The 13,700-nt window shown below is 47.0% G+C and overlaps 1 protein-coding gene across 2 annotated transcripts; it reads left to right on the forward strand.

Moving 5' to 3' along the window:
- The first annotated feature begins 8 nt into the window (after nt 1-8).
- On the forward strand, nt 9-13,284 carry LOC113026196 (transcription factor 7-like 1-B). 2 transcript variants are annotated; one of them, XM_026174698.1, is made up of 12 exons: nt 9-1,347; nt 1,438-1,507; nt 2,646-2,785; nt 8,311-8,388; nt 9,052-9,169; nt 9,254-9,335; nt 9,977-10,051; nt 10,768-10,911; nt 11,013-11,178; nt 11,889-11,996; nt 12,071-12,119; nt 12,200-13,284. In XM_026174698.1, exons 1-12 carry the CDS (start codon nt 1,171-1,173, stop codon nt 12,730-12,732), a joined length of 1,740 nt encoding a protein of 579 aa, XP_026030483.1. In that variant the 5' UTR covers nt 9-1,170; the 3' UTR covers nt 12,733-13,284. The 2 variants fall into 2 exon arrangements, with proteins under 2 accessions (XP_026030483.1, XP_026030481.1); XM_026174696.1 differs by having other exon boundaries at nt 17-1,347; nt 9,251-9,335.
- Nucleotides 13,285-13,700: the final 416 nt, after the last annotated feature.

The following is a 13,700-nucleotide window of genomic DNA, read 5'->3' on the forward strand; positions in this document are numbered from 1 at the left end:
TAGTGAATATTGGCAGACAAACAAGAAAAATATATTTTTGAGACTCAAAATGTGGTCTTAGTATTGGGGTTATGATATGAAAACAAGTGTGTGTGTATATGTATGTTTGCTGTAAACGCGTTTATTTCTGCTGTAAATGTCGGACACGTTAACACGGGAGTGTATGGGGGCTGACCCGCCGCTGGCGCCCCTGCTGGCCGCTGGAGGAGCTGCAGAGTGCGGAATTTGAGGCCCGGGGTCTGTGCTCGGCATCTGCGGTGGAAGTGTGTCCCGTTTCAGTCCGTGAGGGCACAAAGTGTCGAACTGCTCCTTTAAACTCTGAAAGTCTCCTTTTCTCCGTGTGAACTCCTCCTCCTCTGCGCGCAGATAGGATCAACCTGTTGTGCCTGATCCAGGATCAGCTCAGCCCGCGGCCCCGTGCACCCGGCTCCGGTCAACTGATCCGGGGCCAGTGCAGGTCTCCTGCTCCTCCAGCCTCCACCCCCGCAGTCTTTTCCTTCCACTCCACTTGAGTGCAGCCCGTCTCCGTTCCCACGCCTCCAGTGATCGTCTTGAATCAGCAAACTGCGCGATATGCGGAAACGAGCAGAGTAAAACCGCAGCGGTGTGCGGAATTATGCACGTTTCAGAGCGGACTAACGATGCAGGGATCACCGTGGGCAGGCCTTCCACTTTCTCCGCTGGAGCAGTAACTGCACACAGGGGGGACATGAACTTTTCGGGCTTGCTTATTAAGATGTCGACGGTCCGTTCGTGAAGGATTTAAAATTCTAGTTTCATGTTTGGTGGGACGGGGTGTTTTAAAATCATTGAAGCATCTGTGGCTGAGACTTTGCTTTTGTAAGGAGGTTTTTCTTGGAGGAGCTCGGCTGAAGGAGGACCGCGCTCCTCAGGAATTCGACGCCTGAAGCTGAAGTGTCCGTGAACGCCGCACGGAGCTAGCTAGCATGTAAGCTAGCTGTTGGGGGAGTTTTCTGTTTATTTAACGGTTTAAACGGATAGAAAAAGCCGTTAAGTTGGCGTTAACGCTGACTTTGAGGAGGTCCCGCACAGTTGACCTTAGCTAACTACTTTCCTGGGAGAGGGCTTCGGTGTTCCGGGACTTTTGTGTACTAACTGCGAGTTAGCCCTTAAGTCGCTTCTAGTGTTAGCCGTCGTTAGCGTCCAGCCATGCCGCAGCTGAGCCGGGAGGACGGCGACGACCTGGGAGCCAGCGACGAGCTCATCGCCTTCAAAGACGAAGGTGAGCAGGAGGAGAAGCGCAACGTGTCCGCCGAGCGAGATCTGGACGACGTCAAGTCCTCCCTGGTCAACGAGTCAGAGACCAACAGCAGCTCGGACTCAGAGGTGAGTCAAAGCGGGGCCACAGCGGGGCAGCCGGGACCCCAGCGGGCTATCGGCGCTGTGTTTACCCTCCCCGTGTGCTCCTCTGTGCAGGCAGACCGGCGCCCCGAGCCCCGTCCAGGTGTGGTGAGCAGGGGCAGGCAGAGCCAGCTGAGCGAGGAAGGTAAGAGCCACAGTGCTGCTTTATGAAGTTTATGAGCCCGCTGGGAGGGAGATGGTCTCCAGCAGCAGAACACCTGGACACGGAGCTCTGTGTACCTGAGACCAGGTGAAACCTCCAAGAGACACACCTGTAAGAGTCCAGGTGTTTCTGGGTACTTTATTGACATAATCCTCTATTGTCATTTAGATTTGTTTTATTTCTAGCCCTATTTTACACCCATGTTTCTGTATTTGTAAACATGTCTGACCTTTCTTATTAATATTTTAAGCACATTTTTTCTGCATTTAAAGGATAATGCCACATTTATGTTTACATTATTTATATAAATATTTCTGGGTGTCTCAGAGAGCTATTAGCAGTTATATTTACAAACACTTATTATGTTTATTTGCTATATATTTTAGTTCATTGCAAATATTTTGACTGTTTTAATTGTTTTAGAAAATTTTATTGGGTTAATGTAATTTCTTGGACAACTTGACTTGTCTTCATGTATTTGCTCCTGACTTTGTTGGAATCTTATTTTAATTATATTGAGTGTGTTTCATGTCTTTTAGACATTTAAGTACATTTGGAATGTAACATTTTATATTAAATTTAATGTAATATATACAAAATAATAAATATTAATATTAATTAAAATTATTGTTTTATATTTAAATATTAATATTATTTCTCATGCATATTTCTGTCATATAATGTTTGTTTATTTTTTTAAATATTAATCATTTTGGGGGGGTTTAAATTTTTGCTACAAATATTCAGTATTTTATATCTCTCTCATTGGCTCTTTTAGAACACTTTATTTATTTTAATTAGATATTTTAGTAATGATAAATTACTTAAAAGAAATTTTTCATTAGCTTGGTTTAAATTTTGTTTTTGGCATTGATTTATTTTAGCCGACATTTTTGTGCTTACACGTGTAAGCTTCCTGCTTCCAGCAGTGCGGTGAAGTCAGAGGGTGTTTGGCATCATAAATTCCTGATCTTAATCAGAATGAGGGTTTCACTGGAGATGCAGCTGATTAATAATCTGATTCAGGTCTTGGGCTGTAAAAGCTGAACTGAATGTGAGCCTGAACTTGAACTGGTCTCAGGTCAGCGTGCACTGTTGATCCTTTTTATCTATTTCTCAGCTCTGAGGAAGCAGCAGCGTGATGGAGGCGTCCTCCAGCCCTCGCCCTACGTCGGGTACCCGTTCTTCATGTTCCCTGACCTCGGGAACCTCTGCAGCCCGTACCTCGCCAATGGAGCCCTGACGGCAGGTGCCCGAACGGTAAGACACAGAGATGCTGAAAGTGTTTTTTCATTTGGCTTTCATTTTTCATTTTCATTCAGATTTTAATTACATTTTTTTTTTTTAGATTTTTGTCAATGCTATCTGAAAAACATAAAATGTTATCTATAGAATTTTAAATTTTATTATTGAATTTTTAAAATAGATTTTCTGTTTTTCAAATATTTTATATTTTTATCAATTTGAGCATTTTTATTTATTTGTTTATTTATTTATTTACTTTTTTAGGTGATTTATTTTTAGATGTGTACTTACAGTTGGTACAGCTCAGTCATGCTCATGCACATGAAGCCATTCACGTGACACACTTTAACACGACAGAAGGCCGCAGCAGAGACGAAAATCACGCTGACTCACCTGAAGGCTGCGTGCACGAGCGTGTGTGTGCGCGCGCGTGTGTGGTTGGGCAGGTCGAGCTCAGTGACGAGCTGCAGATTAGCTGCTGTAGCTTGGGGTTGGCGAGCTGGGATTAGAGGTTAATGCAGTGTGACGGTGAGGGGCTCTGATCTGAAGGCTGCTCTTGGGTAGAGGCGGGGCTTAAAGCAAACCGTGGTTACAGAGCAAAGTGGATGATGACGAGAAGGTGGTTTTACGGTTGTTCAGCCTGATCTGGAAGTTTGTGATGCGGTTTAAAAAGAGTCGATATGACAGACTGGAGGAAAGATGGATGCTGTTTTAGGGACCACTGTGTTGGGAGGGCAGAGTTGTCCAGTTGTTATCCTGGCACCAGAGGTGGAGGATGATTGGTGCCACTCCCTGAGGTTGTCACAAATAAATCATTTTCCCCCTGAGGCCACATTTCATGTCAGTTTTACAGCCGAGTATTCCCAGGAACCCAGGTCTGGGGTTTCTTTCCTTCTCCTGTGTGTTTAAAGTCTGAAAGCTCTCAGGTGGGTTTGTTATTGTTATCATTACCCGAGAGCTGGTTAGCTAAGTCGCAGTTTGGCCTCCGGCTACTGAAACGTCTTTTGACAGAAACACTGAGAAAAGAGCATCAGGATAAAACTGACTCCGCAGTGGATTTCAGGTTCAGAAAAATTTCATTTTTGTAATTTCTCTTCAAATTATTTTACATGTGTGATAACCAAAAGTGGGTTATGTTCATTGTTGAGATTACACAAGACAGCAAAGGAAGCCTTTATGCAGCTGCTGAAAGACCAGAGCCGGGTCCAGGTGTCGGGTACGAGCCACACCTGCAGTCTGGTGATGCTGCTCAGGTGTGAAAGAGCACAGGTATCTCTGCTCTGCTCACAGTTCAGACCTCCTGCACCCCTCTCAGGCTACGTCCACACTAGCACAGATAGATTTGAAAACAGCGTTTTCGTCTGAAAACGCTCCGCGTCTACACTTGCGTTTTCAGTCGTTTTCACAGAGTTGTGCGTCCACATTGAAACGGCCCAAAACGCTTATGTTCCAGTCCTGCGCATTCGCAAAAGTGAGTGAGAATTAAAGAATTTGAAGAAAAGCTACCTGGAGCATGTACAAACTGATATTAATCTTTTTTTAGGGCTGTCAAAATTGAGAGCAATCAAAGCAACTGCTGTATAATGCCCTCCGCTATCTTTGTTTAGTTGGTCACATGACTAAAATGCGTCATCGTTTTAGAAAGTCTGCATTTTCCAGTGTCCACACTGCGACTGGACAGCTCCGTTTTGAAATGTATGCGTTTTCGAGAGCGTTTTCAAAACGCTGCATTTTTCCTTGAGGAAAACGCCGTCTCAGTGTGGACAGGAGGCCGAAACGGGGAGAAAACGATGCGTTTTCAAACAAAAACGCATTAGTGTGGACGTAGCCTCAGTGTTTTGGAGGAGCAGGAGGAGGAGGTGTGCCTGGCAGTCTGAGGGCGGGTCAGAGGCTGTCATTAATCGGGCACTGCAAACATGCGCATGTGCACACACACACACACACACACACACACACACACACTGCATACATAGACACTGCAAATACACTAGCTTCAAGGATCTGAAAGAAGGTGTGTGTGTGTGTGTGTGTGTGTGTGTGTGTGTGTGTGTGTGTGTGTGTGTGTGTGTGTGTGTGTGTGTGTGTGTGTGTGGGGTAATTTGAGCGTGTCAGTCCTGTTTTTTGGTAACACGTGCATGTTGATACATGCGAATATCTCCATTTAAAGCTGCCCACACACTCAGGCCCTTTGCAGGTTAGTGCATAGACTGTATACAAAAGATTGATGGGGCACTGTGACATCATCATTGGTGTTTAAACTGGTGATTTATAAACGCCACCTGGCAGACACAGGACACGCTGGAGAGATTATATCTCTCAGCTGGCCTGGGAACGCCTTGGTGTTCTCCCGGACAAGCTGGAGGAGGTGGCTGGGGAGAGGGAGGTCTGGGCTTTCTCTGCTTGTGCTGTTGTGCTGCTGCCCACGCAACTGGTCCCAGATAAGCAGAAGAGGATGGATGGATTTATAAACACGTGACAGGAGAGCAGGTTTGGAAGCATGTTCATGTCTGCTGTACTGTCTTGATGATGTTCAGTCAGCCAGTCCCAAAAAAGTGAATGTGTTCATCTACACATGAATTTTCAGTCACTCATCCAAGTGACCAATCATTTCTCCCAAAGTTGGACATTTCAGTGTGGGCCACGCCTGCTGGCCGTCAGAGGAACTGCAGCTTTCCGACTTTAATCTTTTAGCCTGAGGTTACAGCTGGTTCTCCACCTGCTCTGTGGGGTGGTGTCTGAATGTCTGCATAGAAGCCTCTGCAGAACAGAAAACAACACGATGATTATATTTTTATTATATCTATATTTTTGTGTGAGCTTTGGATTTAATCCCAACTTGAACCAGTTTAACCAGTCTGATGTGCTGTTTTCAGTGTCTCTGTTTTGAGTTGAATCTCAGACCTGTGGGGACACGCTGGTGAAGTGTTGGTGATTCTTATTTTACACACAGAGCTTCTCGTCTGTTTGCAGTGCTGTAATCAGCATCTGACTGATTGGCTGAGATGGCTTGCAGTCAGTCACACCTGAGCTGTAGTGAATGGAAGCAGGAGGACCGAGGGGGCTGGGCTTTAAAAGGTTGTTGATAAAGCCGGCCGTGTGTGTGTGTGTGTGTGTGTGTGTGTGTGTGTGTGTGTGTGTAGTTAAAGTTGGTCCCTCTCAGCAGGCCAGACAGACCCACAGCTCCTTTGTTTTCCTTCATATTGTCTGCAGAGTCTTAAAATACCAGGAGGACAACCTGTTTAAACACCCTCACACACAGAGGGACACACACACTAACGCACAGTCACACACAGTCACACACACACAGTTCTGCTTTCTTCACTGTGTTCCTGTACACAGAACAGAAACAGTTTATTCCCAAACGTGGAGGAAACAGGAAGTTCTTGCTGCTCGCTGCAGATCTGGGTCAGACTGATGGTTCATGACACACGCTCTGACATCATCAAACTGAAGGCGTCTCCTTCATCTGATCCCGAGGCAGAACCCGGACCATCAGGACCAGAACAGGAAGACAAGGCAGCAGCTTGATAGATGTCTTCACCTCCCAGACTCAGATCAGCAGTCAGGGTGGACTGCTCCTCCCAACCTCGCCCTCCAGGAAACGAAGGCCATTACATCCATAAGAAAAGACCACAGCACCATGGTTCTGCTTCAGCCAATCATCGCTCCAGAATAACCTCCAATAGCTGGACAGCGAAAACCACCTCGACCACAATCACTGCCTCCTCCATCCCACAGCACGGTGTAGGTGGACCCCCAGAGACCTACAGAAAGGAGCTCCATTCAGGCTGGAATTGCAGGTTGAAGTGGAGCATCTTCAGGACCCTAAAAGCAGCTGGATGACTAAGCAACTGACGCAGCTGAGCTGTGGACGTAAGTCAGGCCAAACATGTCTGCTGTGCGCCATGAGCCAACGCTTCTGAATCCACCCAGGGCATCCTGCCACCATCAGCACGCCTCTTTTTCACTCAGGGTTATGCAGCACTACTTCCCTGAGAGGGGGAGGGGTCTGCTTTGTTTATTTTGGAGTGCCTCGGTAACCCTGAGGTTGGACTCTGGAAGGAAGCTGCCGTCATTCTTCTACCCGGAGATCGCAGCAAGTCATGGAGATGTTCAGACTCTACTGCTCTGGCTAGTCTGCAACAGAAAGTCCTACTCAGTAACTTCCTGTTATGTTATGACACTGCCTACCACTAGGTGTTGCACCGCTCTGTGTAAACAAGCGAGGCGGAAAGTGAGACGATGCAAAGGAAGTCATCTCACTGCAGTGTGTGTGTGTGTGTGTGTGTGTGTTTACATGCTTGTTACAGAGCGTGGGAGCAGATAAGAGCTGTGTTCTTATTGGTGGTTCATGGTGTTTTGTGGACTTTGAGCACGTACTGCTCACCTGCTCAGGTGCTTGGTGGTGATGTCACTGCAGTCCAGAAGGCACATCAGTCACAGTGGTCCTGTGGTTAAGGGTCAGGGATCACAGCTGATTGGAGGACTGAGCACCTGGGGTCTGTTTACATTTGATAAAGTGAGGGGGATGGGGGTGTGAGTTTGTGGAAGGGGTGGGGTCAGAACAACTTTGGTTTAGATCTAATCTGTCCCTCTTCTTCCTCCTGTGTAAGCCAGGTCATTGGTCCATTCATCAGTGGGTGTGGCCCTGTGTTGGTGTTTCTGGTGTGCAGGAATGTAAACATGCGTCACAAAGTGCGTTGTCTCATCTTGGTGTCAGTGTTTCCTGCAACACTGACACACAGAGCTTCAGATCAACACACCTGGACAGGTCACACCATCACCTCCATCACTGCACATTATCAGCATTCACCTGAACATCCAGGTGGGTCAGAGTGCTTCAGTGCAGCTGTTAAAGTAAAGATGCACCGTGTGTGTTCAGAGCCCGGACACACACACACTTTGGTGCCGCTGCAGCAGTGAGTTTGTTCATCCTGATGTGAGGAAACGAGGTGTCCAGATGGTGTAATATGACTTCCTGTGAGCTGTTCTCCTGCAGACATGAACCTGATCTGTGAACGTGTTCTTGGACACACGTGTTGAAGCTTCACTTGGATGAAAACAGAAGTGGGAGTGTCGGGTTCTCCCTGTGTGGCGTTGCTCAGACGAGGCTTAGGTGAAACGTGTCTGAGCAGCTTTCGTTCCAGCATTGATGGAGTTTGGTCAGTTATGACAGAGCTGCTGGAACACGCGGTGCTCAGCCAGCTTAGCTAAAGTCTGCAAAAGTCTGACCTTTCAGTTCCTCCACCAATAAGTTTGCTTCGTTTTCATAAGATGGGCGACCTCGGTGATGAGTTTACATTTCACGGTGAGTTTGAGGCCGGAGGCTGCTCCTGTGGGCGTTCTGTGGATTAGTCCGACCTGCTGGGAGGAAACTCAGACGTGGCCTTCAGCAAAGACTTTATTAGGCTGAGGAAGATGATTTCCTTCGGGCTTTAATCCCTTCATCCAGATTTGTGTCAGTGCTGGGATTACTGGTAAATATTGCAGCGAAATCATGACCAACGTGTGTGTGTGTGTGTGTGTGTGTGTCTCCACAGTACCTGCCCTTTCAGTGGCCGCTGCTCGACGTCCCAGGAAGAGCATCCGTCAGAGACACAGCGACTCCCTCACACCTGGTAAGAGCTTAGAGATGAAACTAACATCAGCTCCGTCCTGATTGGTTCTCAGGCAGGTGGAGGATGATGTTTCTCCAGTTTATCATGTTGTCACGGAGATAGTCACTGATTCAACATGTGAGGTTAAAACAAGCCGGACTGTGCTCCTTCTCATCCTCACCATCACCACGCTGTAAATCAGGGCGATGTGCACAGCCTCTTATGGAGAGTGCACTTATTTATTTACTGCCCCGATCAGCTGCTCGGCCTTTGTAGTTGTAGTGCGCCCTCTGGTGGACAAACACAGCCATTTCATCCATCTCTTCTTCACTTCTTTGAGTTTCATTCTTCTGATGTTGCAGTTTTAATGATATCCTGGTGGATCTGCATACAGAAGAGCCGTCAGAAAGCTTTAATCCGATCATTCTGTTCTTCCAGCTCTGCGCTAATCCCGCTAACTGCTTCCCTATTACTGAGTCACCCTCACATAGCAGTATTACAGTAATGTCACAGGTAGAGTCAGACCAAGGCCTGGGTCGGGGAGTCGCCCAGAAGCATCAGTAACACGAAGAGCTGTTTATAAGAAAATAATCTGTCCTTCCTCTGATACAATAATCCAGAACCCTGAGATTATAATCTCATATTCATCTTTGCCTCTTAGCTGCTGTCTCTGTCCATTTGCAGTCCAGCAGTGTGCCGATAGTGCAGCATCCCCACGTGTCCCACCTCCACCCACTGCTGTCCTATAGCCCCGAGGCCTTCTCCCCACCGAGGACCTCACCTGGCTTCTCTCCTGAAGCAGGTAAGCGGCATCCCTGCCTCCATCTTTAATCCTGTGGGCATGATGGTGAAGCTGAAGCATGAAGCTGAGTTGTCTCTGCAGCAGGGGTGTCCCGGTCTCCTCACGCCTCCTGCTACCCGGTCTCCCCTGGAGCCATGCCTCAGATCCCACACCCTCTGGGATGGCTGTGAGTACCACACACACACACACACACACACACAAACACACACATACACACACACACACACACACGGTTCAGGGTTTCCATGGTAATCTCACAATTACATCACAGCCCTCAGAGGAAACAATGATGCTGTTTCTGAGGGCAGAGAAAAAAACTCAGTCACATGGAAGCACAGAGGAAATGTACTGAAGTACCACTGCTGACATGGATCACTGATGCTCTGCAGTGACCCTTTCAGCCAATCAGAGCTGAGCTCTTCTGGCACAGTTATGAATGAGGAAGCGACAGAGCGAGTGCGAGGAGCTGAACTTTCTGTTTGTTGATCCAGTTCAACCTGAAGGCTCCCACCGACCAGGAAGTCATAAAAACACGGCATCACGACGATTCATGTGAAACCTGCCGTACCTGTACAATCAGCTGCTGAATAACACAGGCTCGTGTTTACCTAAAACTGGTAAAAGCTGGAGAATCAGAGCAATGCTTCCAGGAAAAGCCCCGGCCTTAAACACTGAGGGGACACGCCCACCTCCTCGGCCGTCCTCATCGGCAGATCCAGTCGTGGGGCTGGCGAGAGGTTTCTGCACACGTTACACGGCTGTCAGCTAACAAGAAGTCCTCACATCTGCTCGTGTTTCTGTCTGCAGGCAGGGCCAGCATATGTACCCCATGGCCGGGGGCTTCTCGCCGGCAGCACTCGCCATGAACGCCTCCATGTCGAGGTAAGTGACCGAGACTAAACACGCCGTTTTGATGCTCATGTGTATTTTGAATCAGCTCCACCTGCTCACTGCGGCTGAAGTGAAGCGTGATCCTCGCACCTTATCGCCTCATGTCAGAGTTCCTCGTATTACTCCTCAGGCTTCAGGACACCTTGAGGGATCACGATGTTGTGTTAGCAAAGTAAAAGCTTTACATTTCGAGTCAGTTTGGATTATTGTGGGTTTATTTTGTTAAAATGACAAATAAACAAAATAAAACAAAACCTAAAGAAAAAAAATCCAGATTCATATTTTAAAAACAGGTGAGCCAGGCCAGTTTTCTCACATTGTTGAAAGTGTTATAGCTCAAGCTGATTTAATTAACATATATTATCCTGGACTCTTCAGGGCAAAGTAGGTGTTAAAATAAACATGTCCATATTTAATGCAGTTTCTTGTTTTTTGTGGTATTCAAAATATGTGGTTCATATTTCCTCAGTTCAGCATGAAAGTTAATGGAAAATAGCATTTTCTTTGTTGTCGTCTCATTTTCTATTCTGCGTGCTTTATTTCACTGTTGGAATTCAACAATATACCAACTGTATACCATTCATAAACCATTCTGTCTGTGTGACGCTTTTATTAGTACATGCTCAGATATGGGACGTAGCAGCACTCCTTGAATTGTTGCTTTGTTAATGATCCAGTAGTATTTAACCTTTCCCTGTTCTGTTCAGTCTGGTGTCGAGCAGCTTCTCTCCTCGCTTGGTGCCCACCCCTCAGTTGTCCGTCCCCCACCCCGCCATCGTCCGCACCAGAGTCAAGCAGGAGCCTGAAAGTGATAGCTGCGACGAAGGCGGGGCCAGCAGCGTTCAGCCAAGGTAAAAATAAATGGCCTCACAGTTTAATTCCAGCAGCTGCTCCTCCCACCCATTTTGTCACCAAGGTTACACTCACCCGTCTCACGCCTGTGTCCCCACAGGAAGGCGACGCCTGAAACAAAGCGCGAGGGCGACGAGGACAAAAAGCTGCACATCAAGAAGCCGCTGAACGCCTTTATGCTGTACATGAGGGAGGAGCGGCCCAAAGTGGTCGCCATGTGCAAAGTGAAGGAGAGCTCGTCCATCAACCAGATCCTCGGACAGAGGGTACTGCACCAGGGGGCGGAGCTTAATTTTTAGTCTAATGTCTTTACGCATTTTAACGTTCCAGACACATTTTATTCACATATTCATGTTCAAATATTCATGTTTTCATATTTACATTTATTTCACATTTAAAATGTAAAATGATTGACAGCTGTGATGTTTTCAGAATAAATCAAGTTTTTATTCTTGATTCATAAATCAAGACAATTATGAATAAAATACATTTGAATAATTAAGTTGTCATTTGGACAGAAAGTTGGAGGTCAGAGGTCACTCTTAGTGACATTATGGAGAAAGTGATGTCAGGTGTAGCGTCATAAAGCCGTCGGGATGAATTGAAGAAACTGAAGTTCAGAAAGGATCAAATCAGTTTCATGTTTGAGATTTAAACTTTATCAAAATTACATAAAGGAAAGTTGTAAGATTCTCTGAATCATCAAACATTCAAAGTTATGATGAAATCATTTCATCACAGCTAAAATAATGGTAAAGTCATGTGATGAGGTAGATTGTCCCTTCTTGATCCTACTTCCTGTTAAAAGAGGGTTCTTCCTCCTCACTGTGGCCGAGTCCTGCAGGGCTGTAAATAAATATAAGTATATATAAATAAGTTTAGATTGAATCTGATTGGTGGGTTGTTTGTTTGTTTGTTTTCCGTGTTCGTGGATTCGTCATTTTTCACGTGTGTGCTGTGTTTTTTCCGTCCTCAGTGGCACTCACTGACGAAGGACGAGCAGGCCAAATACTACGAGCTGGCACGCCAAGAGAGGCTCCTGCACTCCAAGCTTTACCCCGGCTGGTCGGCCAGAGACAACTATGTGAGTATGAAAGTCGCGTGATCATGTGTCACATGTTCGTGTCAGCTGACGTGCTCACGGCTCGTTTCCTGCAGGGGAAGAAGAAGAAGAGGAAGAGGGCGAGGATGGAGATGAAGCTCGAAGGTGAGGCAATGTTTGCTGTTTTCTTTGTGACGATGTAGAAAATGTCACAATGATGTCACTTTTGTGCGTCTGCTCCTCAGTTGCCGCGGCGGCACCGTCAGACAACTTCCCCCCGCAGCTGAAGAGGCCTCGTGTCTCCGTGGGAGCCGAGGACCCACCGCCGCCTCCACCGCACACACAGACTGCACACGCGCGCCATCACCTGACGCAGCCGCACACCGTCTCTCACCTGACACACACCCACCTGTCACAGGCGAGCCCCGCCTCCTCCTTGGACTCTCCCGCGACTCCCACCACGTCGCTGGCCTCGCCCGCTGCCCCGGCGCCGACGCACACGGAGCACACACACTCGTCGTCCTTCAGTGGGCACACGTCACCGTACCCCGAGCAGCTGCAGCCGCTCTCCCTTACCACCAAGCCCCAGCGGCCACCACTGTCCCTGAACCGCGCCACCATCACCACGGGCCCCTCCACGCCCTCCTCCAACACCGCCTCGTCCCCTCCACAACGGCCCCCTCCTCTACGCTCTCAGCCTTTCCTGGCCCCGCCTCCTACCTCTTCGAGCTCTCACGGTGCCTTAACTCAGCAGCTCCGAAGAACCAATCAGCCGTGACGAACGGCGTGAGAAAAATATAAATTCTGACCTCGTTTTTACCGCCACTGTTTTTTATGCTCTTTTCTATCCGTGTCATGTTTGTACGAGAATAAAAGGACGTGTAATTGGTCAATATTTGACTGCACCTCGGACTCCAAGGAACTATTTTTACACTTTTTCAGGAAGTAACGGTGAGGGGGCGGGGCTTAGTTTGTTTAACATGCTTTTTTTACCTGGTAGTTTTGAGTGTAAACAGATTTCCTGTTTCCTCCTCTTTGTCAATAAACCTTCACTCAGCTCTCACCTGAAGTTTCAGAGCTCTCTGTGTGCAGCGTCCGACAGGCTCTGACTCTGGGGTCAAAGATCATCATCGAAACATCACGCCCCATTGTTTTTTATCTCGTTTACTGTTTGCAGCAGATTATCCGAGTCCCTATGGAATCAGAGTCAGGAATATTTTGAAAGAATCAAGCCTAGATAATGTCCGACATTGACGTCATGAATTATAAAGAAAACGAGCTTCATCTCTGAGACTAAACAAGAAAAATAAAGGTGCACACATACACGGTACTTTACTACACGCAGGCTTTTTCTTTGTTGCTTCCAGAGTTTCAGTGTTTTATGTGTAGACGAAGGAAAAAGAAAACTTGGCCTCTGTGCCGTGTTTTTGGATCAAGCTGAATTATTTGTTGGATATGGTTATGTCACCACCTACTGCTCTGTCCAGCTCCACAGACCTTGAGGTTATTTTTTTGTTTTGGTTTTATGAGGACAAAAACATTTTCCAAAACTAATTTGGGAAAAATAATAAACTCGTGTACATGTGGTCATAGCCTTGATTCCACTGACGTTAATGTCTTGGAAAGATTTAGGAAAAAGGTTTTGAGAAACACTCAGCAAAAGAAAATATACTTGGAAAATCCAACATTTAAATACAGAAATTTATCACAAAAAAGGGCGACTCTCTCAGGAAGTAACGGTGAGGG

The sequence above is a fragment of the Astatotilapia calliptera genome, chromosome 7 (assembly GCF_900246225.1).
Source record: "Astatotilapia calliptera chromosome 7, fAstCal1.2, whole genome shotgun sequence".
NCBI lineage: Eukaryota > Metazoa > Chordata > Actinopteri > Cichliformes > Cichlidae > Astatotilapia > Astatotilapia calliptera.